The 26,421-nt window shown below is 46.5% G+C and overlaps 3 protein-coding genes across 3 annotated transcripts; all 3 read left to right on the forward strand.

Moving 5' to 3' along the window:
* The first annotated feature begins 4,274 nt into the window (after window positions 1-4,274).
* On the forward strand, window positions 4,275-9,217 carry LOC104325472 (keratin, type II cytoskeletal 6A). Its single transcript, XM_069806056.1, has 9 exons — window positions 4,275-4,889; window positions 5,920-6,134; window positions 6,680-6,740; window positions 6,937-7,032; window positions 7,284-7,448; window positions 7,667-7,792; window positions 8,039-8,259; window positions 8,549-8,580; window positions 8,689-9,217. The coding sequence occupies exons 1-9, from the start codon at window positions 4,386-4,388 to the stop codon at window positions 8,883-8,885; spliced, it is 1,617 nt and encodes a 538-aa protein (XP_069662157.1). The 5' UTR covers window positions 4,275-4,385; the 3' UTR covers window positions 8,886-9,217.
* Window positions 9,218-12,745: 3,528 nt separating this feature from the next.
* On the forward strand, window positions 12,746-16,775 carry LOC104325474 (keratin, type II cytoskeletal 5). The gene is made up of 9 exons (XM_009930135.2): window positions 12,746-13,297; window positions 13,728-13,942; window positions 14,264-14,324; window positions 14,419-14,514; window positions 14,789-14,953; window positions 15,209-15,334; window positions 15,729-15,949; window positions 16,219-16,253; window positions 16,359-16,775. The coding sequence occupies exons 1-9, from the start codon at window positions 12,803-12,805 to the stop codon at window positions 16,568-16,570; spliced, it is 1,626 nt and encodes a 541-aa protein (XP_009928437.1). The 5' UTR covers window positions 12,746-12,802; the 3' UTR covers window positions 16,571-16,775.
* Window positions 16,776-18,444: 1,669 nt separating this feature from the next.
* Window positions 18,445-26,122, forward strand: LOC104325475 (keratin, type II cytoskeletal 5). The gene is made up of 10 exons (XM_069806064.1): window positions 18,445-18,736; window positions 18,806-18,945; window positions 19,366-19,574; window positions 22,245-22,305; window positions 22,976-23,071; window positions 23,263-23,427; window positions 23,804-23,929; window positions 24,064-24,284; window positions 24,560-24,594; window positions 25,049-26,122. Exons 1-10 carry the CDS (start codon window positions 18,499-18,501, stop codon window positions 25,246-25,248), a joined length of 1,491 nt encoding a protein of 496 aa, XP_069662165.1. The 5' UTR covers window positions 18,445-18,498; the 3' UTR covers window positions 25,249-26,122.
* Window positions 26,123-26,421: the final 299 nt, after the last annotated feature.

Below are 26,421 nucleotides of genomic sequence, written 5' to 3' on the forward strand. Positions count from 1 at the left end.
CATTTTGCGGATCTGCTTTGTTTTAATAGGGAGAAACTGAACTTCACGCAAGCGCTATGGCTCTTTGCAAGGCAACGCGAACCAGGAGCAGCACTCGGTGCAGGATGGAGCCAAGGGACACGCCATGTGCAGGCACAGAGCTGATCCGAAATAACGGGACTTTCCAGCAACACTGCTTCCAGGCCTCGGTTTTCCTTATCGGGAGAAAAGACATACCCTGGGGCCACGAGAAAGGACGAGATGCTACAATCCTGCTGTGATAACCTTCAGTGTTGAAAGATCTTGCTTTCCACGTGGAGCTCAGTGGAGATCGCAGCCCCAGCAGCCCTACTCAGGGATTAAAGATAAGCTCAGAAAGCACTACAACAGAATTTGAGATATTTAGGTTTCTTCGGGTACCACCATCTAGACACCAATGTTGCATGCAGAATAGGATAAAGGAGGTATCAGCTAATACCCACCTAAGGTCAGGGGCTTTTTCAAAATGCAACAAGCCACAGGGGGAAACAAGACCTCCCCAGTGTGTATAAAGCATCTGGCAACAACAGCAATAATGAAGGCGAAGTTATTCCAAAACTCTGGGCTGCATCGGTGTCTCTGTGCTAGCCCAGAAAACAATTATCTGGAGAAAGCAGGTCACACCTACACTTCAAAGTCATCTAGTAGCTATAGCTGACTGGCCTCCAGATACTGTTGGGAACAGGCTCAAAGGACTGCAACACCCATCATGGGGCAACACCTATGGGAAAGCTTCTGAGGAGTTCATCCTAATTCATCCCTTCGGGAAATGAGATTCATGGACACTCGCCTCCTGCTCAGGAGGTCTCCCAGAGGTGCCCGTCCCCGCAGCACAGGGATGCTGTGAGTTGCGTGGTCCCCCATGGAAAAAGCTCAGGGTGACCAACAGGACTTCATTAACTTGGGGTGAAATAGTAAATTAGGGTCAAAATGAGTAGGGTTTGAATTTAGGTTAGCAGCCCAAGTTTAACCCAAAGGCTTTAATTTAAGCAATTAACCTAAATTACAGCCTTGACTTTACTGATAATTAAGCTGAGATTAGGTAGCACAGGTGAACCAACCCAAGTTAGTAAGACACACTCTTATTTTACAAATACATGTATTTTTGCAAACAAAACACACAGAGGCACTTCTAAAAATTTCAGCCTTGTCTGAGAAAAGGCATCCATCATCAGGTGAAGGCTTCCAAGGCGGATGCTGGAGAGGAGCAGCAGTGCAGAGAGATGGAGAGGAGGTGATGAAAAGCTGTTGGAGGTATCTCCTGTTCACTGGCTGGGTACACAGAAAATAGTTCACATTTCTCACTAAAGGGGCTGGAGTTGCCTTTATTGCCCTGACGGAGTCAGAACTCGCTTTCCTAATCTCACGGGAAAGTTATTACCTTGATATCAGCATGATGCCAGAAACGAACTCAGCCAAGCCTTTACTCTCAAGTTTACAGCATGGTGTAAAGGGAGCTCCTGCCTCTTGGTCTGGGACTTGCACCTGCTGCTGCTTGCACCCTCTGCTCAGCCCAGTAGGAAGAACTGAGGAGGGGAAGGGAAGAAAAAGGCTTTGGAGCCTGCTCAACCGTGCAGACGGCCTCTGCCATGTGAGGGGGGCTCTCACCTGGCGGGACCTGCCCAAACACAGCTCCCTTTGTTTGATTAAGAGGAAAAACTACAGAGCAGCTTGAGTGAGCACAAGCATTATCCTCTGTTGGAGGAGAAAAAGTCCATATCAGAGCAAGCTATCTGCATCAGAGCAGCAAATTCATTACGTGCCTGGAGCTGCAGGGTGCACGGGAGACACTCCCCCAGGAGCTACCTGGAAACCCTGTGTTTCATCAACAGAGCAGGGTGGGGGCCCCCCTTGCCATCACCCCATACCCCAAACCTGTAGCTACAGCTCCTTGTGCTCACAGTTCTGCCTTTTGTAATTACCTCTCAAATTCCTTCCAGATGAGTGACAACCGCATCACCTCCACCCTAGTGCAAATGTGAAATGGAAAGAAATTAATTTCTTTTTACTTGGTTGGAGGAGCTGTATTATTACTATTATTAACAATGGACTCCAACGCAGTTGGTGTATTCTTTAGCCAAAAAAGACAAGTTTCATATGTAAAAGGAGCCTGAGGGAAAAAAGGAAAGTACTGACGCATCACGCTGTTAGTAACCAAGGGTGGGTTTCAGCCTGGCTAACTCGGCACACCCTGAGTCAGCTATCTGGTCTACCCACATAGAGTTGGTGAAGGTGGAAAGCCATCTTCAGGGGCCTCTCCATCCATCTACCTTAGGATGGAAGAATCTGCCATTTGGTGGTGATCTCCACTGAATACACAAGAATACAGAAAAGATTTCAGATAGTCAGAGTTACGCGAGATGGAAAACGGACAGCACCCGAGACAGCAATTCCCAAAGGAGACATAGGCGTTTAAGAACGCTGGCAACCTGCATCTGCGTTTGAATATCTTGCTGTCTGGGACTTGCATCTATATGAATCTAGCCCACTGTGTGTGCAGGAAATCAATCTCATGCATTCAAGTCATGACATCTGTCAATTGGTGGGCAAAACCCTAAGGCTGATCAATAATCCACTGCCTTTCGGATGCAGACCTGTTGGTTGTAATCCATTTACTTCCAGTTCCCATGGGTGCAAATGGGCAGACAGTCAGCCAATGAGACAGCCCCGTTGGCTAAAAATTACAGGATTAAGCCCTTCCTTACAATAAAAGCTTAGTCTTGTAATAGACACCAAAATAAACTAAAAACTGCTATTTACTCCCCCTTTTTTTCAAAACTCAACTGCAAACACAATCCATCTGAAAGAAAGCAGCTGGGGAAACAATGGGGATGCAAAGTATTTCTGGGAGTTTCTTTTGCCCAGGTACCTTGCAAGACATGGGCAGATCGAAGCACAACACCCCTCCACCGTGGCGATTCCTCAATATTATCTTACTCCTCTCCTGCAGCCAGCAGCTGCTCAGACTCGCAGACAACATGAGAGGAAGCTGTTCGGGGGGGTACCGTTTGCAAGTTCACCCTCTTGTATAAACAAATTATATATGAATCATCTTTTCCTGAACAACTCGAAACACAGCGAGGGCCAGAAACACTTGCTGTCCCTCAAAATGAATTATTTTTCACATTTTTCTATTCGACTTGTTACTCAAACTGCCTGCCACGTAAATGCAAAGCAAAGGGCTGTGTTGGTACCTGTGGCTGAGAAAGGAAAGATCCAGGATGTCTTACTGTGTCCAGATTGCTGTGGATCTGGGCAGAGGGAATCCTGTAGAGCACTTTCCTAGTGGATTCAAGCAGGCAAGATCACACTTTCAGATGTGCAGTGCTGAAAGAGCTGAGTAAATCTTCAGGGAACTACGTCGTGTTTATAAACTGTGAGTTGGGAACAGCCCCAGAGCACTCCATTTCCATAGAGCCAGTGGATTCAAAGCAGTTCCCATTCCCACAATCTTTCCTCCTCTTTTTTTTTTTTTTGTTGTTTATTTGTTTCCACCCTGCTAAAATACCGAACTCCAAATCTTCAAAGCCGAGGTACTACCACAACTATTTGTGATAGAGCTCAATAGCAGCTGTCAAAATCCACACATGAACAAAAGACCTTGTCAAAACATTTCATATTTATTCCTGTATTTTTTCAGTGACAGAAGAATAAGTCTGCAGAAGCAGGATTTTCAGAAGAGGTCAGCTCAGGGAGCTGAGCCTTTACAGGGATGGAAGCAAAACTATTTCTGCAGATATATCGTGGTGGCATAGAGGGGACCATGCAGGACATATCACAATACCCCAGGATTGAACAATTTTCTGCAGGGCTTGCTGTAAAATGCTACTCTGCCCAACACAGAACCCTTTCCTAACACACAAGGGACTGTAACTTTTCAAAGCCCTGCTTGTGAACAGAAAAGGGGCAAAAGCAATCCTGAGGGATGAAGTTTTCAAATGAGAGAGGTGTTGAGTGACACGCGTTTTGAATGGTGTTTTCCTCCCTGTGCCCAACATGACTCTTTGCAACTTTCAAACGCTTTGATATGGCAAAGAGTCTGGCTGTCTACAAAGACGGCAGAAGGCGACAGTTATTCCCAAACAATACCACTGTTGCTCAGAACCTGGCTATATTATTTCAGAAGGGCGTGTGTGCGGAGTGAGTTCACTCTCCAGAATGCTGTTGGACATGCCAAGCCTAATTAATCAGAAAGATGATCCACCTCATCAAACCCATCCCAGTCTCATACATGCATAAAAGGGCTCTCCTGAGCCCGTGGAGAGCACAGGTTCATCTTTCTCCTTTCCCTCCTACTCCTTGCTCCAGGCCAGCACCTTTGCTCCTTTATTCTTGCTGTAGCATCCATCCCAATCCAAAAGCCAGCAATGTCTCGCCAGTCCACCGTGAGGATTCAGAGGGGAAGAAGTGGCTTCAGCGCTGCTTCGGCCATCGTCCCAAACTCCTGCCGCACCAGCTTCAGTTCATGCTCTGTCACCCGGGTTGGAAACTGCAATGCTGGCAGCGGGTTTGCTAGGGTTGGTGGTGGCTTTGGAAGCAAAAGCCTCTACAATGTTGGTGGATGCAAGAGGATCTCTGTGGCTGGAAGGGGTGGTAGCTTCTATGGATCCGCAGGTTTTGGTGGTGGCGCTGGTAGCGTGTATGGTGGTGGCTTTGGCATGCCAGCTAACCTTGGCTATGGATATGGTGCCTTTGGTGGTGGCATGGGTGCTGCTGGATTCCCAAATGGGGGCATCCACGAAGTCTCCGTCAACCAGAGCCTTCTGAAACCTCTCAACTTGGAGATTGACCCCAGCATCCAAAGGATCCGAAAGGAGGAGAAGGAACAAATCAAAACCCTCAATAACAAATTTGCCTCCTTCATTGACAAGGTGAGACACGAGCTTCCCTAAATATCCTGTCCTGATTTTTTTGATGGGGACTCTTTTCTTAGCTGCTTTGTGAGCACATAAGCTGATCAAGAAGGAATAGAAGTGAGGAATGAGACTGGAAGATGCCCAGTCCCCAGCAACTCCAGGGAATGGTACCTGCTACATGGTGGTTGCTATGAATTAATCATCCAGTATTTGAGGTCCTCCTCATTTGCTGCTTGACATCTCTTAGGCAGTGGAGAAAGGAATCTCTAGAAGACAATCCCATCCTTCTGGAGATGTTGGGCTCTCTCCATTGTGCATTATAGGAGCCTTGATAACAGTTTTTTAGATGGTTACAGTGAGATGCAAGCAACCCATCTAAAATGACCAAGAAAGTAATCACATGAATTGGCACTAGGGAGAAGTAAGCTTCTCATTGCTTGAATTTCCTCAAAGGCATTTAAAGCTACCGCTGCAACAGTACCAGCATGTCTGGACTGTTAGTTCAAAATAGTGAAATCTTATCTGACACTGTCTGTCTACTTCATTTCCTTGTTAACTGTATTAGATGCACAAGAGCATCTGCTTGATTTCTCCTCCGGTTGAGCAGCTTCTCTTTGGCTTCAAGGAAAATGCTACATTATTTTGGGTGCTTTGTGGGGTGGGGGAGCTATACTGAAGGGAAGGAGAAATGGCACTTTACTATTGTTTTCTTAATAAAAGTGCAAACCCTGGTTTGCTCCTTAACTGATTTTGCGTGCACTTTTCACACAAAATGCATGCACCTTGTCTTGATTTAGCAAAGCAACAAAGGGGAAGCATGGTGCAAGAAAACAGGTAGTAATTCCAGAGTTTGTTTGCAATACTGAGCAGGGTCCCTGCAGTCAAATAGCAAATTCTTTCTTCTACTAGATGAAAATTTGGCTATAAAAACCAGCTGGAAAGAGCACTTCATCACCTCAGCCAGTACCGAGCTCCCCCATTTGCAAGGAAAGCTCTCCATAATCTCTGCTCTTTCAAAACATCTTCAGGATATTTCTCCTTGCAGGTCCGATTCCTTGAGCAACAAAATAAAGTGCTGGAAACCAAGTGGAGCCTGCTTCAGGAGCAGGGGATGAAAACAGTTAGGAACAACCTGGAGCCGCTTTTTGAGACTTACATCAACAACCTCAGGATGCAGCTGAACAGTTTGCTGAGCGACAAGGGAAGGCTGGAGGGAGAGCTCGTCAACACACAGTACCTGGTTGAGGATTTCAAGAAGAAGTAAGTCTATTGAGCTAGTCATCTACTTACCTAGGTAGGTGCAGCCTTTCTCTATTCCACATCCTTAAGCCAACTGGGTGATCCAGGAGAGTCCGGGACACAGGAATTCCCGACAGCGAAGACTGTGACATTTTCTCAAGATAAACAGTAACGGAGTAACAGATCCAAATACACAAACATTTAGGGAATAATTTAGAATATGATCAAAGACTTATTAACTAAATTACCTACTAAGGAAAAAAAAAAATTACACGGTAGGTCTGAGAGTTTCAGGACAGCATGCTTAATTTGCTTAAGACAGGCAGAAGGAGTATGACTAATGGCCAGAAAGAGGAAAAAAAGAATAGATTCTTTAAAATTTTTTTGATGTACTTGTTTTAACTAGTTCAGCCTAGGAACATGCTCATGGTCTCTTATTCAGATGCTCTGTAGGAGAAAAGAACATTGTATGCAAAATGCTCTTAAGGAAGTTAATTCCAGCAAACCAAAATCACCTCCCTCTGTTACTTGCCTAAACAAATGCTCCTTCTGCTTCCCTCCATTAGGTATGAAGATGAAATTAACAGGCGTACAGTTGCAGAGAATGAATTTGTGACACTCAAGAAGGTGAGAGCAAATTACAGAACACCATCTGATGACTATTTGTAGAGCTCTAATCACCTATTCATTCACAAATCCATCCATTCATATTCCAAAAGCTTTTTTTACGGCTTCTTCCCTGGACTGTTATTGCAGAGATATGCGTGTTCCTGACTTTCTGATAAGAGTTTAAGACACATTACCTAAATCTCTCATCCTCCAGGATGTAGATGCTGCCTATATGAACAAGGTGGAACTACAAGCCAAGGTAGATGCGCTGACTGAAGAAATTAACTTCCTGAGAGCCCTCTACGAAGCAGTGAGTACAACCACCTCCCGAGACATTTCAACCCTCAGTTAAGAGCTTCCTTTCCCTCCCTCCTTTCCTCTGAAAGCCTGTAATTTCTTCCCCCAGGAGATGCTAAATCCTTTACCTCTTTAGAGTTGTACCAACCGTCTTAGCTGTTTAGATAACAATCTGTAGCCTCTCCCAGGTCTGCACGCTCATCTGAAAGGATGAAAAGGCATCTCTCAAGTGAATTAGCTCACCTAATCCCGTGCACTTTGCAGGAGCTGTCTCAGATGCAGACCCAGATCTCCGACACCTCTGTTGTTCTCACCATGGACAACAACCGAAACCTGGACCTGGACAGCATCATCTCGGAGGTCAAAGCCCAGTACGAGGACATCGCCAACAGAAGCCGGGCTGAAGCCGAGTCCTGGTACCAAACCAAGGTGAAGAAACTGGGGGTTTCCGTGCTGTTATCTTCATGTCTTATCTTGAACAGATAAAGACTGACTCTTCCAAGAAAACCTTCTCAAATATTGCATCTTGCACAGCAGCACTCCAGCTGCTAGTCTGGGCTCGAGGAGGCAGCCATGCTTTCAGGCACCTGGGTTACTCCAAAAAGGATGGATTTTATCTTGACTGGTTGTTCCTCTCTCTGTGACAGTACGAAGAGCTGCAGGCTACAGCAGGCAGGCACGGGGACGACCTCCGTAACACCAAGCAAGAGATCTCTGAGCTCAACCGCCACGTCCAACGGCTGCGGTCTGAAATCGACAACGTGAAGAAACAGGTAAAAAGCAGCAAACCCCACACTTTTAACCAATTTACACCCTGACTTGCAAGGGAAAGGAAGGAAAACATCAGAGGCAACCTAGGCAAGTTCTGCTCAGTTTGATCCTTTTTGTCTCCAAAAGAGAACTGTCACAAAAAGTGATTAAGCTGATGGTGCTGGAATAAGACCTTGTGATTTCAGGGTAGATAAAGAACAAGTCTAGGTCTTGTATGGGGAATTTGACTGGGGTTTTCTCTTCTGTAGTGTGCCAACCTGAAAGCGGCCATCGCAGATGCTGAGGAGCGCGGGGAGCTGGCCCTCAAGGATGCTAAAGCCAAACTGGCCGAGCTGGAAGATGCTCTGCAACAGGCCAAGGCCGACCTGGCCCGGCAGCTCCGCGAGTACCAGGAGCTCATGAACGTCAAGCTGGCCCTGGACATCGAGATCGCGACCTACAGGAAGCTGCTGGAGGGCGAGGAGTGCAGGTGGGTGGGAAACACAGCCCTTCTAGTCCTGATGTTGGAGGAGCAAAGCAATGCAAGCACTGGAGATGCTCAGCATTTCTGAAATGCTGAGCAGGGCATTAGGGGGTGGGGAGGGGGGGAAGATTGTCATAGCTAATAGAAATAACATTGCAAGAAGCATCCCTGAAATATGCCAAGATTTTATTTTTCTCCCCAAAGGTCTCTAGGAAATGTACCCTGTTTCCCCCCCGCCCCCCACTATCAACAGACTCCTTATCCTCTTACCTTTTTGTGTTCTGTCCCCTAACAGGCTGGCTGGAGATGGTGTCCCAGTGAATATCTGTAAGTCTCTAAAATATATGCAATTACCTTATTTAAGCATTAGTGTGTCTCTGCACCAAGAAGCCAATGCCTGGAGAAACTGAACGCTTTTCCTTCTTCTTCTTGCAGCCGTGACCAGAACAACTGTGGGAACGGGATACGGAGGAGGAAGTAACCTCAGCATGGGAGGGGGAATCTGCAATATGGGGAACAGCTTCAGCTGTGGAAGTGGTCCTGGGGTTAGCAGCACCACCCTTGGAGGCGGCAGCAGCTCCAGCGTGAAGTTTGTCTCAACCTCCTCCACCAGAAGAAGTTACAGAAGCTAAAAGTTTCCTTTCAGACGCTTTCACTCGCCAGAAAACACCTTAACACTGGTCCTTTACTAAAGCATAGTCAGGGTCAACAGAATGAGGGCCACCTAAACCCTATGTCTTGTCGCACAGGAGCCTCACTTTAGGAACTCTCTCTCAGCTGTGTTGTCTAGCATGCATCGTGTAGGGCTCTGCTATTGAACATGAGTCCAACTCTCTTAAATTTGCAACTTGCTTGTTACAGCTCAGCATTTTTTGGCTGGATTTTGTATATAAAATGTGTCCCATGACTGTTTGTCTCTCTTCACTTTCTGGTGTTTGTCTAATAAAAATGCATATGTAATTTATTCTATTTTGTGGACCTTTTAATTAAAGACATGGAACAGCAAATGCAAATGCAGATAACAAGCACTCTTCCTAGGGCCCTGCCCAGTTAAAGGCTCAGATTTTTGCTCCTCATTCACATTTCCTGAATCTCTCCATTAGCAGCCAAAACACACAGGCACAGCATAGCACCAAAGGGAGGTCTGCCGTTGATTTCAATGTTCTCCCCACTGTGCAAGCAAAACACCTGGAAGCCAAACACAGGGCACGCCAAGGCAAGAGTCAGGCACAGGGGAGAAGGTCTAAGATTCATTTACTATGCAGCTTCCAGCCAATACAACATCCAGGAGCCTGGCTCCCAGGGGGTATGAAGGGCAGTGCCAAGTGTGTGATGTACCTGCATAAACTTCTAACAATAGGGAACTAATTACTAGGGGAGTCAGAGCAACCACCCGACTTGTTCAAGTATATCAGTCCATCTCAAAACCCCTTTTACTGTGAGCTGTCTCATTAAGCGTAGGTGCCAGCAGTGCAAACATCTGCCTGAGCGGGTCTGGGACCACACTGTTTTAGGGGTCTTGATGCTGATGTTCCCTCTCCTTTGACTATAAGCAGGTGGAGGATCTTGTCCACGTGCATTCACATGCTACTTGTTGAATTAGATATCGCTTATCCAATAGCTATAAAAAATATCCAAGAATGGGATACCTGTTGGAAAGTGAAAGTCTTCAAGATCCAATGTTTCTTCACATTCCTAGAATACACTGGAGACAAGATCTTGTTTTGAGAAGGTGGAGAAAAACCAGAAGAGCTGTAGCAATTTTAGATGTGGTTCTGACTAATCAGGAGAAATTAATTGAGAAGTAAAAGCAGAGTATCATCTGGCTGAAAGCTACAGAGTGACAGATCTCATTGCTGGAAGATCAGCTGAACAAATAGATGTGATTAGAAAAAAAGTCCCAACCCTCGCCCCATGTATCTTAAGAAGATCAAGTAACGGGTAGAGAAGCACTCTTAGGAAAATACCCAGAGATGGGCAAATAGAGGGGAACTGGCAGTGCCTCAGTAATAGACTCTATTTGAGTTTTCCTTTGAGACCAGTGGTTTCCCATAATTTTCTAGGATGCTCTGAACTCTGCGTGTTCCTCTCTGTATCCCTCAGGAAATCTTCCCCAAAACCTGTGGCCTTGCTTCTTGGTCTGCTGCAGCTCTCCACTCCTGCTCCACCACCTCTCCCTGCTGAATACTCCCAACAGCTTCCTGGGAAGGAGCAATATCCTCGCTCAGAACAGTAGCCTGGGCAAGGTTAAGTAACGGTCTTCCTCATTGCTGCCCAAACACACTCTCTAACCAAAGAGGATATAATGTGTATAGCCAAGAGGCACGTTAGATGGATGCCACCCATTGCATCAACCCCTGGGTCATAACACAGAGATTACAAAGCCCTTCATCGAGCATGGGAAAGGCTGGGGACACAACATTTGTTCTCCCAGGGCACCCCTTTTTAAGCAAGATACAAAAAACCACCCTGGCAAAGGTTCGCATCTCTGGATACATGACCAATGTACAAGCTCTCCTTGCTCCAGCGCAGGGCTCTGGTCACCACGTAGGTAACCTTCTGCATCCAGTCCTGCTGGACAAGTTAAACAGATGTAGCAATGACCTGGGGCTTATATTTCAGTGGGAGAGGACAGCCCTCGTTAATTCTAGCACAGCCCAGATTAAAACCTTAGTCATTATGAAATGAATGGTGCTTGCACTCAGGAGCTTGAATTTACAACGCACGGAGGGAACTGATTGCTAATTGCTACCCATAACATTTTTACAGAGGTCTTTAGGACAGTCGGTAGCTTAGTCACAGAAGCTCCACTCTGTTAAAAACTGCTGCTTGTTATAACGCACAGTAGCTGAAACACTCCCAGAACAGTTATTTTAGCTTTGTTCCAGGGTGTGTAATGGGAACATTAGAAGAATAGAGAGGAAAATAGAAAGGAAGAAAAAAAAAGCATGGCTGAAAGGCAAAAAGAGATGACAGGCATCTGCAAATTACCCTCCTGGGACCTTCTGGTCAAACTGACTTGACTGCCCAGCCTCCACGTGTGAAATGGCAAGCATAAGGGCGCACTTGAAAGATGCATCTGCAAACACTTGCTCCATACCCCGGTGTTTGCACATGTCTTTTTAATGGCTGGGGAAAGCTACGACTTCCCAACAACACTCTGCAGGTGGGCTGCTACCTCCTCTGATGAGTAGGTGTTCAGCTTGGGCATGGGCATCCACAAGAGAGACATACCTTGGCAAACCCAAAGGGCTGCAGGGTCCAAGAGAAGCGTGTCCATCCCTGGGCACCCAGACGAGACACTGGGAATGACTTTTGAGCATCTTGCCTGCTCTAGGATAAATGCCCATCTGTACAGTGCTACCACACAGCATGCACAGGGTGAGTCAAGACACCACGCGTCTTTCACCAGAGAAATGCACTGTTTGACTTTTCCTGGGTACTACATGGAATAAGAGTTAAGGGAGTTGTCTGTGAACAATGGCATAAGTCCGGATCCCAAGCACTGAATTTCCTTGTGAGTAAGAGATATCAGAGAGGGAAGACAACAGACATGGGGAAGGCAGCCTGGGAACAGGCTTCACACTGTGTAGAGACAAGGTCACCCCATGAGTCAGGAAACAGCCCAGAAATCTGCAAAGGTGAAGCCCTGAGAAATCGCCAACTCAGGTTTTGTGTCGTCACAGACAATGGTTAACTCCCTCTCAGGTCATATTCTGATATTTCATCATTTGTTGTCAGTCTGAATCAGGATGAAACATAGATGCTTTTCAGAGAAAGAAAAGGTCTGAAAATACCATTCATAAAATTACCTTCCATGTCCTTCCCACTCCCCAGCTGGTTTTTGATAGCTGATCACCTGAGACTTCCACTAATGCCCCATCACCACCCTGGCTTTCCCTTCATCACCTTTTTCTCCCTCCTGTATCAGTTCTGGTTTAAATTACTCGTTTGGGCATGAGAACAAGAGTCCAGAATTTCTGACAAGTTGGGGCCTGAGGTGCCGATACCCCACTGGGGTTTACTCAAAACCACAGCAGAAGGAAAACACAGACCCGCAATAACAGATTTCTCAGACCTTGGGCCACTACACCGTGAAATAATGTGCCTTTACGCAACAGAGGGATTGATTCATCCATGAAATAGAGATGAGCGAGTGCTTGCCCAACATGGGGAACCATCTACTGCAGAGGTGAAAGGAGGGAGTGGGAAAGGCATGGCTGCGAACAAGAGTTGAGCAGGCAGTATTTAGTGTTTTCTCAGATATTTCGACAGCCAGATCACACACACAAAAAAATGCAACTCCTGCACTTTGTGAGTGCTTCATAGGTGCTTGTGCTCATGGTGAACTCACCATCCGCTTTGCTGCTGGGTGTGCCGAGCCCGGTTAATCAGTAAGATGAGTACCACGCCAGACCCATCCCCAGCCAGTAAGGGTATAAAAGGGCCAGTCCCAGCCTGGGGGAGCACAACTTCACCTTCCTGCCTCCATCCGCTTCCTCGCTGCTTTATTCTTTCTATCGGTCTCACCCTGCTCACATCAGCTGCCATGTCTCGCCAGTGCGCTGCAAGGAACCAGAGCAAAGCTGGCTTCAGTGCTGCTTCTGCCTTCATCCCAAATGCCAGCAGCACCGGCTTCTGCTTGCGTTCTGCATCCCAAGGTGGAAACTGCAGTACCGCCACTGGGTATGGAAGATTTGCTGGAGGTTTTGGAAGCAGGAGCCTCTACAGTCTTGGTGGATGCAAGAGGATCTCCATAGCTGGAAGAGGTGGTGACTTCTACGGACCTGCAGGTTTCGGTGCTGGCACTGGGATCTCCTGTGGTTTTGGTGGTGCAGTTGGTGGTGCCTTCGGGTTTGGAGGTGGCATGGGTGGCCCTGGATTCCCTGCTATCCCAGCTGGGGGCATCCATGAAGTCTCAGTCAACCAGAGCCTTCTGAAACCTCTCAACCTGGAGATTGACCCCAACATCCAGAGTATCCGTAAGGATGAGAAGGATCAGATTCAAACCCTCAACAATAAATTTGCCTCCTTCATCGACAAGGTGAGACATAAGATTTCTTGGTTATGCTGTGTTGATTCTTCAGTGGGGAAGCATAAACAAGGGCAAGTTATATCTTTATTAACAATTTTGCTGCTCTTGTAGTGCCATTTCTAACATCAGCAGCCTGGGAATAAAGCCTGAGGGGTTCCAGCTTTGAGACCATTCATCCCTTTCATTAATGCTGAGATGAGACCAGCCATCAGGGGGAAAATGGTGATATAGGATGTAAGGAAGCAGAGTTTGCAAAGAGAGCAGGAATGTTAACATCAGATGTGCAATGCTTGCTTGCTTGTCTAAATTGTCAGCTGTTCCCCAAGGGCTGAGAGCTCCCACCTTTCAGCAAGCAAATCCTTGCAGGATTGTACCTTGCCTCTCTAAGGAAAACCATCCTGAAATCACTGTTTCTGAAACATCTCCTTGCTCTATCCAGGTCCGATTCCTTGAACAACAGAACAAGGTCCTGGAGACCAAGTGGGCCCTTCTGCAAGAACAGGGGAACAAAACAGTCAGAAACAACATTGAGCCCCTCTTTGAGACCTATATCAACAACCTCAGGAGACAGCTGAACAGCTTGCTGACAGACAAGGAGAACTTGGGAGGGGAGCTGAACAAGGTGCAAAGCCTTGCTGAGGACTTCAAGAACAAGTAAGCCCATCCATTTGTGGTCTGCCTGGAGAGCAGGGGGGCTGCGACAGATACCAGCTCTCTGATGCACCTGTGCAGTCAAACAAGGAAAGAAGGCCTTTTTGCTGATATAATCTTGCAAGTAAGGCCCAGGTTAAATTTAATATGAGACATATTCAGCCTCAATTCCCCATGGCTGAAAGTCACAGGCAGAAAATTATACGGCTAAGAGACCAAGGTACAAAACCGTACACACACACAAAAAAAACCCAGTGGCTGGTCCTGAAAACATGAAATAACTTTTGCACAAGCCTAGACCAACCCTCCATTTCAATCCCGCAGATACGAAGAGGAGATCAACAAGCACACAGCTGTCGAGAATGAATTTGTGATCCTGAAGAAGGTAGGTGCAGGAGCATAGCAAGAAACACGTTCTCCAGCTTTTCCTATGCTTCTCCAAAAACCACTTCATTTTTGTGATGTGTTTCCTCTTCCAGGAGGTAGACGCTGCCTACATGAACAAGACAGAGCTGCAAGCCAGGCTGGACTCCCTTATGGAGGAGATAGATTTCCTCAGAGCCCTCTATGAAGCCGTAAGCACCAGCATTTACATCATTCTCCCAGTTTCCTATGTCCTTGCCTTCTTTTCCCACTTCAGAGGCTCAGGACTGTTTATTTTCCACTCTGTTGCACTAAATAATTCAATGCTTTTTCCATTTCACCTGCTGGCTTAATCCTGCCTGAAACTGTCTTGGAAAAGTCACTTTGTCCACCCAGATCTACCCTCTAACCTGGGGGGTTTCCTTTCTCGGAGCAACATTCGGGTCTCACACCTGCAACTCACCGAAACACCCGCTGCTTTTGCAGGAACTGTCTCAGATGCAGACCCAGATCTCCGACACCTCCGTCATCCTGACCATGGACAACAACCGCAGCCTGGACATGGACAGCATCATTGCAGAGGTCAAAGCGCAGTACGAGGACATTGCCAACCGGAGCCGGGCGGAGGCCGAGTCTTGGTACCAGTCCAGGGTGAGTGCCTAGGAAGGCTTCTGCAATGGGAAAACCAACTCCCTCCCACAAATCCCCTCGGGGAGGAGTGTCCCACTGTGATTTTTATAACACAGGATGTCTTCAGATTTAATAATCCTATAAAGTTTGGAAGTGCTAATTTGGGACTGAGAATATACATGTACTTTGGAGTGCAAACACCCACATACCCACACTCTGCTTGGCTCTAAACCCAATACATTTTACCTTGACTGGTTGTTCCTCTCTATCTGACAGTACGAAGAGCTGCAGGCTACAGCAGGCAGGCACGGGGACGACCTCCGTAACACCAAGCAGGAGATCTCTGAGCTCAACCGTCATGTCCAGCGGCTGCGGTCTGAAATCGACAGTGTGAAGAAACAGGTAAAGGGCAGCATAAATGCCTAAGATTTAACTCTTGCTGTGGTCTAACCTCTTGGCTGTCCAGCCAACTCCAGGGAATACAAATAGATGCATCTCTGTTAGTTCTGCTGGATCAGGAATGAATACGACTGCATTTATCTCAGTGCAGTAACATCACTAAGAGTAACTTAATACAATATCAGTAAACCTAAGAAGATGTTAAGAGGTGTGGGGTTAGATTAAATCCAGGTTGTGACCTGGCTCAGAACATGGGTCAATTCAATGATCATTAAGATCACGCCTATAGATGTTAACCCGAAGTCATCTGCATCTAGACCTGGCATCATGACCTCAGGGTACAAAGAACTGGTCTATACTCTAGAGAAGGAATGCAACCACTGTTTTTCCTCCACAGTGCGCCAGTTTGCAGACAGCCATTGCGGATGCTGAGCAGCGCGGGGAGATGGCCGTCAAGGATGCCAGGACAAAACTGGCCGAGCTGGAAGCAGCTCTGCAGAAGGCCAAGACAGACCTTGCCCGGCAGCTCCGTGAGTACCAGGAGCTCATGAACGTCAAGCTGGCCCTGGACATTGAGATTGCGACCTACAGGAAGCTGCTGGAGGGTGAGGAGTGCAGGTGCGTCCAATTTTATATCCCAATTTCCAGAGGTGCAATGGAGTTGCAGACCCTTGTCAGGTTTAGACTTCCCACATTCAGAAGACCTGAAACCTGTTTAAAGGCAAGAATTGACCATGAAGATGAGCTATTTGGGAAGATGGTAGCCTTTCATGCAAACTTTCCAACTTCTACCAAATATATTCCAAGGAAATTCTCCTCCCTTTTCAACCAGCTCCTGTTCATGGGTTCCTCTTGAATTCTTACTGGCTCATTTTGCTCCCTAACAGGCTCTCTGGAGAAGGTGCTGGTGCAGTGAATATCTGTAAGTAACTTTTAAAGATAGTTTGGCAACTTTTACATTTGTCTCCCTGCCGCTTAGAGCCCGCTGTTTGTGGATACATCTAATGAGGGTGTTTTCCTCTTGCAGCCGTGACCAGAACCTCCGTAGGAACAGGATATGGAAGTGGAAACTGTCTCAGCTTTGGAGGCAGCAGCGGTGTTGGAGGTGGGGTCTGTGCTGGAGGAATGGGCTTCAGCTCTGGAAGCGGACAAGGCGCAGCCGGGCCATGCGTGGTCGGTGGAAGCAGTTCCAGCACGAAGTATGTCTCCAGCACCTCTTCAACCAAGAGATGCTATTAAAGTCAGACATCAGCACTATTAGCTAGCGTGTGCCAAGTTTCCTCTCGTGTTGTGTACAATCCTGACCCTTTTACTTGCAAAAGATTTGGAAGTCAAAGCTATCTATCTTTATTTATATAAAACATGCCATGCTCCTGTTTGTTCTTCAACTCTCTGAAATCCCCATTTCCCAGTGTTTGTCTAATAAAAGGCACGTGAAATTAATTCTGTCGCATCCTCCTTTGAAGACCAATTACTTTACAGGACCTTGGAGAAGAGAGTGCTTGACATAGCAGAGCAGAGTTGAAGGTAAACAAAAGTCACACACACAAGAGTTCAGACCTTTCCTTTCTCTGCACTCACTACAACTCCATGGACACCTCTGATATCCAACAGGAACAGAGCAGCTGGATGTTCCATTCCCATTTGCATGAGCAAAGTTTTTTTAGCATCAGTATCTTCCACAGGATGGGGAAATATCTACTGTTCCTAGTAGGCACTAGAGAAAACATCCTTCTACCTTAATTTCTACATTATGGCATCTCAGCATTTTCATCCCACCTTGATCATGCCAAAACCCCTGTAATCTTTCAAGGTTTTATGTGATGAGTCATGTAGGGATATAAATCTAGTTTTTCCCAAGAAAGCAAGTACTTCAGCTCATGCTGTTCTGTACATGCACTAGCTGCAGGGGCTAATAAAATGCCGTCACTGCCATTACCATAATTAGAAAAGACCCATTAAACCCCCAAACTCACCCTCTTTGGGAAAAATCACGTCCCCACGCATAGGCTGTGAGATAGTTAAAGACCCTGAGGGTAAGGAAGGTTTGGTTCCCCTTCTCTGATCTCCTGAACAGCGGTAAGGAGAGACAAACTACAAAGCACCAAATGGGCTGAGATTACTGTAGCAGATTGTGCTGGTTCAGTCTCTGACAAAACACTGCCGAGTGACTAAAGCACTAGAGGTAAACGTGACGCACATTAAGTGCATGCTGACTCCTAGCCTAAAGAGAAGGTGATATAATAAACCCCAGCTTTTCATTAATCCTATAGATCTAAGCACCATAACACACTACTGGAAAGGAAATAGCTCGTCCTCTTCAACACCTGCCCATCTTTCTCTGGCATCTCCGGACCATATTTCCACTGACACCAGCAGAACTGGTATTTGGTTTGTTATTTAAACACTGTCCAGCATCACAGTCATTTGATGACCTGGACTTTTACAAGTCAGGCTGTTTTCTCTCTGTTTTTTCTCTAAAAGGACCATGTGCTTTTAGCTATCTCATCATTCAGCATTTTGGCTAAACAAAGCATCCAGGCCCCCTTTATAGCCAACAGAAAGGCACAGGTGTGTCCCACGTTATCACCTTTACCAGAAGTACCTTTGTGCAGATGAAGTGTTGCCTGCAAAGATGAGGAGTGCAGACCAAGACATCTAACTTCTTGCCTAGATCAGGACAGGTTGCTCCTACCCAAAGATGGCTGGCAATCGGGGAGCAAAGTCAGTTTTTTGTTTAGCAAAGCACATCAAACTAGCATTTTCAACATCTCTAGATTCCCTCTTGTGGCAACTTCAGTCCCATCAGCTTTAAACTAAATGGCCACTGACACCATTAACCAAGGGAACTTTGGATGTAAATATATTTTTTTCCCCACCAGTAATCCCCACTGAAAAATACAGGTTAGAAAATTTGGTGAGTTTTATGAGCCTGAAGATTACCAGCCCATTGCATTAGCGAGTCTGGTGATTAACGGGTTGGGAAAGGTGGCCATGTGCCAGCATACCAAAGCAATTAGCTCAGTCAAGTGAGCTGCGGTCCTCTGCGGACAAGCCCAGCTCTCCAAAAGGATAAAAGGCAGAGGGGACTCCTGATCCAAACTCCCAAAGATTTCTACTCATCTGCCATCTCACCTCATTGTCCTCTGCTCTCACCACCAGCACAGATGTCAGTCGGCATTAGGTCAGGAGGACTCACTATGAGTTTCAATAGTGAGTTTGACACTACGGCTGTTAACCGAAGCAGCTCCAGGTCCGTGTCTGTGTCCCGTAGCAGTGGTGGAGGCACGGGACGGATCAGCGGTGGTTTTGGCAGCAGGAGCCTTCACAATCTAGGGGCAAGCAAGAGGATTTCCATGAGCGGAGGGTATTGTTCTGCTAGACCAGGATACAGTTATGGGTCAGGTCATGGCGGGTTGGCATATAGAGTCGGTGGAGCTGGGTTTGGGTTTGGACGAGGATATAGCCCTGGAGGTATTCAAGAGGTCATGGTCAACCAACACCTCTTGGTACCTCTTAACTTGGAGATTGACCCCAACATGCAGAGAGTGCGGCAGGAGGAGAAGGACCAGATCAAATCCCTCAACAACAAATTTGCCTCTTTCATCGACAAGGTAAGACATGTTCCACTTCATCCTACCTGGCATGTTTGTCATTGCCTGTAGACTAGGATCAGGATTGCTCTCAACATTATAAATTTACTTCTAAACCCTTAATGCACAGAATTAAGGACTTTGTTCAGCTTGTTACCTCCATATCCAGACTGTCTGTACAGCTCATTTTGTCAGAGCTCTATACACAGTCTGGATATGGTGCAAATTATTTTTTCAGGTTTCTTTGCAGTTGAATATTGCTCCTGGTTTGCAAATCTTCCTAACAATGATCTTTTGATGACATGCCCATCTAAAGCCCACTTTAAATTACATAAAAGAAAAACCCCAAATCCCTCACATTAAAGCCCCCATCTCATGAAAAGTGAGGCAAGTTTTGAGTTGATGATCCCAAATGATTTAAATTTTTCTGATGGGTTTCAGGTGCGGTTCCTGGAGCAACAAAATAAAGTACTGGAGACCAAATGGAGCCTCTTGAAAGACCAAAAAGTTGTAAAAAATAACCTTGAACCTATGTTTGACGCATACATCAGCAACATGAGGAGACAGCTTGAGGCTCTAGGAGGGGATAGGCTGCGGCTCAGCTCAGAGCTGAAGGCTATGCAGGATGCTGTTGAAGACTTCACGATCAGGTAAGCAACACACAGAAAGAAACCTGTCCAGTTTTTCTTGACTCTATCTTCTTCCTGGATGAGTTAAAAGACCCAAGGCAACCCCAAAACTGTGAGACCTCAGAAAGGACTAAAGTGACTCGGGTTGCCCTCACTTTAGCTGCTGTATAAATGTCAGCAACAGCACTTTACCTGTTGCAAGACACAGGTATTTGTTTTGTAGGGACAGGTAAACTTTTAAAATGTTGCAAAAGGCTCAGATGGTCAGACATCCACATGAGTTTGGGAGCACCTTCTCAAAAGCTTAGTCTGTCCAGAGCTGAAGCTTTCCAAATGGTTTCAGCTCCTGTGTAATCATTTTAACACAGACCAGGAAGAAACCTGAATCTTAACAAGACTATTGAGCACTCTGAACACTCACATTTCTTACTGATGTGGGTTCCCTTCCAGAAGAGAAAAATTGTCTAAAAAGAAAGAGTAATTTTAAGTGTGTGCTTAAGTGTTGTTCTTTTTTTTTTTTTAATTGTTATAATCATATATAATTCATATCAACGTATTGAATAGTTTTAGCACTTCTGAAAGTTAGCTTCCACCCCATGGAAAGTCACTGAAATCTTGGACAAGGGTTTCATCTCAGCTCATTAACTCTTTAGGCTGTTAGGAGGAGGTGTTCCCTCTCTCATCCACTCTTTGCACTTTGGAAAAACATCTATCAAGAGTTAGTGTCTGCTACCATGCCCACGAGGGATGCACTGCTTAATGGATGTGAATAAGTAAGGAGCTTTTTAAATTGTCAATCTGGAACCAGAAAAACAAGAGATGAGAGCTAGGTGCAGGCTGCAATTCAAAACAAGGACACGCACATTCTGCCAAAAGCTCTCTGCTCTCCCTTTCTTGGGAGATCATGTCTCTGACATTTTCTGCCACCTTTACCAACAGTGCCTCTAGCCCCAGAGTAGCATTGGAATGGAAATGACTGCTTTGGGGAGGAGAAATCGTCATCCATGGTCTACTTTGAGACTTCTTTTTTATGATTCTCTGTGCCTTCAGAAAAGAAACATTTAACAGAGAAAAAAAAAAATCTGTCCTGTGCCAGTTTGGCCAGGTAAGATGTCAGGGTCTGCTACAAATCAGCCTTCTGGATTGCCTTCATTCATTTTAGGATGGGACAAATGACATTCCTGAGATAAATATCCTTCTCCATCAGCTACCAAAGAAACCTCAAAGAACAGAGCTTAGCCAAAATAGCCAAGTTCCAGATAGCTGACTTGAGATGAACTCCAGCAGTAAGCACAATACTGCTATTGATTAACTGGGTCAGAGAGTGTCCTCCTCCTATTCTCATCACAGGTCCATGGTGAAAGCAATTTTAAATTTTGAAAAGCAATGTCTAACATTAGCACAGTCTGGAGCAGCAACACAGATTCCTCAGCTGAGAAAAGACCCTTGGGTGCGCCATGACTTCAGACAAGAAATCCTTTGACAACCAAAGGTCACATCATAGAAGAGGTTCAGACTTTAATACTCTGCCTCATCTGACAAAGTGTCAAATATTCCTTCTGGCTCCAGATCAGGGAATCTTTGGGCAAACGCTCAGTTACATCATACGCATTGCTGTGCCAGGAGCATCATGTTGCATTGTGGCAACAATGCCTACACCTACCAAAAGGACGTCACTACTTCTGTCCCCATTTCCTAGGAATTTGTTCTTCTTACCTTTATTTATTTTAAACTTTGTGGATCCCAAAGTATTCGTCCTAATGGTTTGCTCTTCTGAGTCAAATAGTAATCCATATGGCAATTAGAAATTAGACATATGCCAAATTAGTTTTCCTCTTCTATGTGGCTAAGAGCTCAGAGACCCACAAATCTATATACAGGCTAGGACTTTGCTTAATGGAAATGATTTTAAGGGTTGGACATTCCCGATGTGAAGAAATCTTCCCCCATGAAAGGGTCATGAAAGGCTAACGTCTTATTAGCTGCACGGATTCCTTCCTTTGAACTCCCGTCTTTCATCTCCCTCATTTAATCATTTCATCTCAGCTGGGCATCAGTCCATGGCTATTGCTGGTTTTTATCCTTTCCCAAGAGTGGGACCGCGTGCTGCTGCTGATCCAGACCTTGGCTTTCCTTGCCCAGGCCATCATCCTCCCTCCTCCCCAGCCATCCCCAGCCCTCCCAAAGCCACCGCGGGAGATGGCGTCAGAGATCCCAGCTCTTCTGACTAACCCAGGTGTGGTGGCGATGAGCTCAGTTACGGCTCCACCCAGCCCTCCCGGCCTGAGAAAATTTAGAGAGTACAAGGCTCCCATTCACAGCAAAAACTTCTGGGAGGATAAAACGTGCCTTTAATGAAGGCCTGCAGCTTTTCTAGATGGCCTCCTCCCATCACCTAGCCCAAGGGTGCTGTCTTTCTATCATAATCAGTGAGATACATATATCTAATAATGCTATGTATAACATATGCACTGACATAGCAAGGATATAGCATTGTTAGATAGCTATTTTTGTTGTTTCCTCCAAAGATCCATGCATCGGTGGTCAATGCCCCTGGGAACAGACCCTTTAGTCTCTCCACAAGCACCCTATAACGAATGTGTGGAGGAGGGATTTCCGCACGCCCGTGGCGGATGGGGTGGGTTGCGGTATGGAAGCTGTAAAGGGATGCTCATCCCCCCTTCCCAACAGGTATGAAGAGGAGATCAACAAGCGCACGACTGCAGAGAATGACTTTGTTTTGCTCAAGAAGGTGAGGCACCAACAACAAAGAAGGGACACACTTTTTAAAGGCAAAAACGCATTTGAATGCAAATAACCCTTTTTATCCGGCAGTGCCAAGCTGGGCAAAGCACTTAGCAAACGTGTAGTCATCCCTCCTTGAAGCAGAAACACCCAATTGTGCCAGTGTGTCAGTCCCCGGCAATAGCTCGTTCTTGTTTCAGGCCCCTCATAAAAAATTCAGGTGAGTCCTGGTCCCCCAGGTACCAGATGAGATCTGGGTCATCCATACCTTGCAGTCACTCCACTAGATGCTCTGCTGCTTCTGCAGCCTCTCTGTATCCAATCCCACCCCCCACAGCCCCCCTGGTCCCACCTGCAGGAGACACAATAAGAAACTTCCACTATTTAAAGCATTGTCGAAAATATCTGTCTGTGCACTGGCAAGAAAAGAGAAATTCAGTGGCTTCTACATGTAAAAAATTGCTTAGATCTATGGACACTATTATCCCTCCCTCCCCCAAAAAAGAAGGTAGAGGGAAGAAACCAGGTCACTTTTGGCTCTGTTTAAAGGCACAGAGGTCAAGGAAGTCTTCAGTTCTAGTTTGTCACCAAAGGTTTGTATTAAATGACAACTGGTCTTTGTACAAGGATGCAGATAGGCAAGGTTTTGTTCGCTACCCCTGTTGTTGCAATTCCAGGATGCGGATGCTGCCTACATGAACAAGGTGGACCTGGGGACCAAGGTGGATGCACTGACAGATGAGATTAACTTCCTGCGAGCCCTCTATGAAGCAGTAAGAATCTCCCATGTTTCCCGGTTCTGTGATTTCCTTATTTTCCTGGTACCAACAGGATTGAACCAGCCTGAGAGAGCTCTTCAGAGCTGCAGTTCCTCCCCGATCTTACCCCTCTACCACACATCATCTCTGGGACAAGCATAACAGTGAAACATTTGGGACTGAGAACAAATTTGTCTGACTTACAGGAGCTGTCTCAGATGCAGTCACAGATCTCCGACACCTCTGTGGTCCTATCCATGGACAACAACCGCAACCTGGACCTGAACAGCATCATTGCAGAGGTCAGAGCGCAGTACGAAGACATCGCTAACCGGAGCCGGGCAGAGGCTGAGTCCTGGTACCAAAGCAAGGTGAGGATGTGAAAATTAACCAGGTGAGCTAGGAAAATTTTTGTTTAGCGTTTCCCATAGGCTATTTTATACTGGAGAGTGCAAGCAGAGAGGACAGGGGAGTAGGGTGTAAAATCAAGTCAATTTGGATAGGATTCATTTAGTTTCTTGGACACGTGAAAATGCCATTTTAACAACGAGAGACAGAGGAGCATAAGGAGATAGAAGTAGGAAGGAAATATGCTAAAGCTCATGAGGAAGAGCTTGGATTGAGTACAGAAAGAGGCAGGAGACCCAGTCAAGAGAGGATCAGAGCAGGGTCAGTCTCTACCAATGAGTTCAAGCTCCTGCCCAGATCTGACTGTGCCCTGGTGTCTCATCTCCCTGCCCATGTCAGTATGAGGAACTGCAGCTCACGGCTGGCCGGCACGGGGATGACCTCCACAACACCAAGATGGAGATCTCAGAGATGAACCGCATGATCCAGCGGCTCCACTCGGAAATTGATAGTGTAAAGAAACAGGTACAGTGCACAGGAGCCCTCCAAACATGGGGGCATCTCCATCTCCACTACCTTGCTGTACCCTTGCAAGAACGCCTGGAAATCAGGGTCCAAACCCACTGAGCGGTCACCAAACCTATTTCCACTTCTTGCAGTGCGCCAGTTTGCAGACGGCCATTGCAGATGCTGAGCAGCGCGGGGAGATGGCCGTCAAGGATGCCAGGGCAAAACTGGCCGAGCTGGAAGATGCTCTGCAGAAAGCCAAGGCAGACCTGGCCCGGCAGCTCCGCGAGTACCAGGAGCTCATGAACGTCAAGCTGGCCCTGGACATCGAGATCGCGACCTACAGAAAGCTGCTGGAGGGCGAGGAGAGCAGGTGGGTGCCTCCCCCTGCAAACAAAATAATGTCCAAACCCACAGATGTTCTCACATCTGCCTTCCAACAAGAGAGGGAAGGGCCGCAAAAAACTGCGGAGAAAACACACTCCTACCCTACGCAGTTACAGGTGTTATTTCAATTCCTATCGGACACTCATCATCACACCTTAACACTCCAGACCATTCTGTTATCCAATGTCCCTGGTGCCAAACTGTTGCTTGAAATTGTGCTAAATAACAAGCCCTTACTTCTCTGCCCTCTCTTTCTTCCAGACTGGCTGGAGAAGGCGTTGGTGCGGTGAATATTTGTAAGTAGTCTGGCTCATAAGCAAAAGATTGAGTATTCATTGAGTTATTCCTTAAACGTACCTGAAACTGAGGATAAGACGATGAAAACAAGCTATGCAGCTAGTAGTTACCAGCACAAAAATGGAGTATACTTAGGGTTTTGCAGCACTCTGCGGGACTGGGGAGGCCAAAGAGCTTGATACATCAATTCTCTGACCAACTCTGAACTTGAAAGGTTTTATCCCTAGGAGATCTGAGATTGTCCCTAGGAGATTTGGGATTGTCCCTAGGAGACTCAGATGTCTAAGGCCAGCTCTGCTACAGGATAGGAAGAAAAGCCAGAGAATAAGTTGTGTGAAATACAGGCAGTGGTAGACTGTCCAAGAAAAACCATGAATGTGTGAAACTAAAGGTTGAAATTCCTTCATACTATTCCAAGCAAACTAACCCTCTGCCCCTGGTTTCCCATCACAGCCGTGGTCTCATCTGGGAGCAGCTACGGAGGTGGGAACACGCTGGGGTCAGGCTTCAGCAACAGGCTCAGCATGGGGGGAAGCGGTGCCAGCTCCAGCAGCAGGAGCTGCCTGGCCGGGGGATTCAGCTCTGGCACGGGAAGCAGCTCAAGCATGAGGTTTGTATCGAAAAGCACTACCAAGAAGAGCTATCGGAGCTAAGTCGCGGCAGCATCCAGCTCACTCGGAGCAGAAGAGGTTGAGCACCACCTCCTGCTGCCAGCGCGAAGCCTATTAACACCATCCAAAGACCCACGCTTACCGCTTTCCCATCAGGGGAAAACTCACCCCCAGCACTACTTATTGGCTTGGGAGAGATGCCTCTCTAAGTCCAATTAATTCCTCTGCATAAAGCATCACCCAGCTGACTGGAAGCCCAGCGCTGCTTATCAACGAGTAATCAGCCTTCCCATTAATGGGCGTCATCGTTAGAGCTCAGCTTGCAGCTTCCCAGGGTTCCCTTTTGCTCCAGTGCTCTGGTACAAATGCAGAGTAGGTGCAGGACTTAGATTTAGGCCAGTGTACATGAAAGCAGAACGTGTCCCTTCACCCGCTTACGATAGAAACCAGGAGGGGTGTTGAGACCACAGACCCTTGCGTTCCCTCTTAAGCAACCCTGCTCCCCACTGCTGGGCTTGCTCTCCCCAAAAACTTGAAAACAAAGTGACTTTCAATATAGAGGCAGTTGCTCTGTTTCCCAATTCCTCTTGCATTGCTGTTGTTTCGCTCCAGGGCTCTCTAGCTCTACCTACATCCAAAAATGGAGCCTTCATCTTCCATAGGTGAAAGGGGTTGGCTCTCTATAATGTCTAATTCCTCACCCACCCAGTATGTATAATTTAAGCCAAAAGACCGCATAACCTACAGGTTGCTAGATCTTGTCTCAGCAGCAAACCATTTTCCTTTCCACCAACCAGAGTGAGCTTGAAGTACAGACAGGGGTTAAAAATACAGGAAAACAAAAAGGAGGAACAGAAGGCTTTGGTAACATAAATTTTACATAGCCTGGAAAAACATCTCTGGTTTAATGCCTTTGTTCTTATCTTTTTTTTTTTTCCCCTTCTCTTTTTACGGAAGGGGAAGGGAGGCAAAGAAGAGGGTTGGAGAATGATGTGCCAAAATGTAACTAGCTCATTTCCTCTCATCTGCTCCCATTGAACGGCATGGGTTTTATGAAATTTCTTCAATAAACTGCAGTCAAACTTACCATGACCAATGTGGGTTTTCTGAGCCATTATGAAATTAATCTGAAAGTGTAATTCTAGAAAAAGGTTTAGAAGATTTACCATAGGCACTCACTGTCACCGAGAGCCTTCCCATCTCCTCCTCCCCACG

The sequence above is a fragment of the Haliaeetus albicilla genome, chromosome 18, assembly GCF_947461875.1.
Source record: "Haliaeetus albicilla chromosome 18, bHalAlb1.1, whole genome shotgun sequence".
NCBI lineage: Eukaryota > Metazoa > Chordata > Aves > Accipitriformes > Accipitridae > Haliaeetus > Haliaeetus albicilla.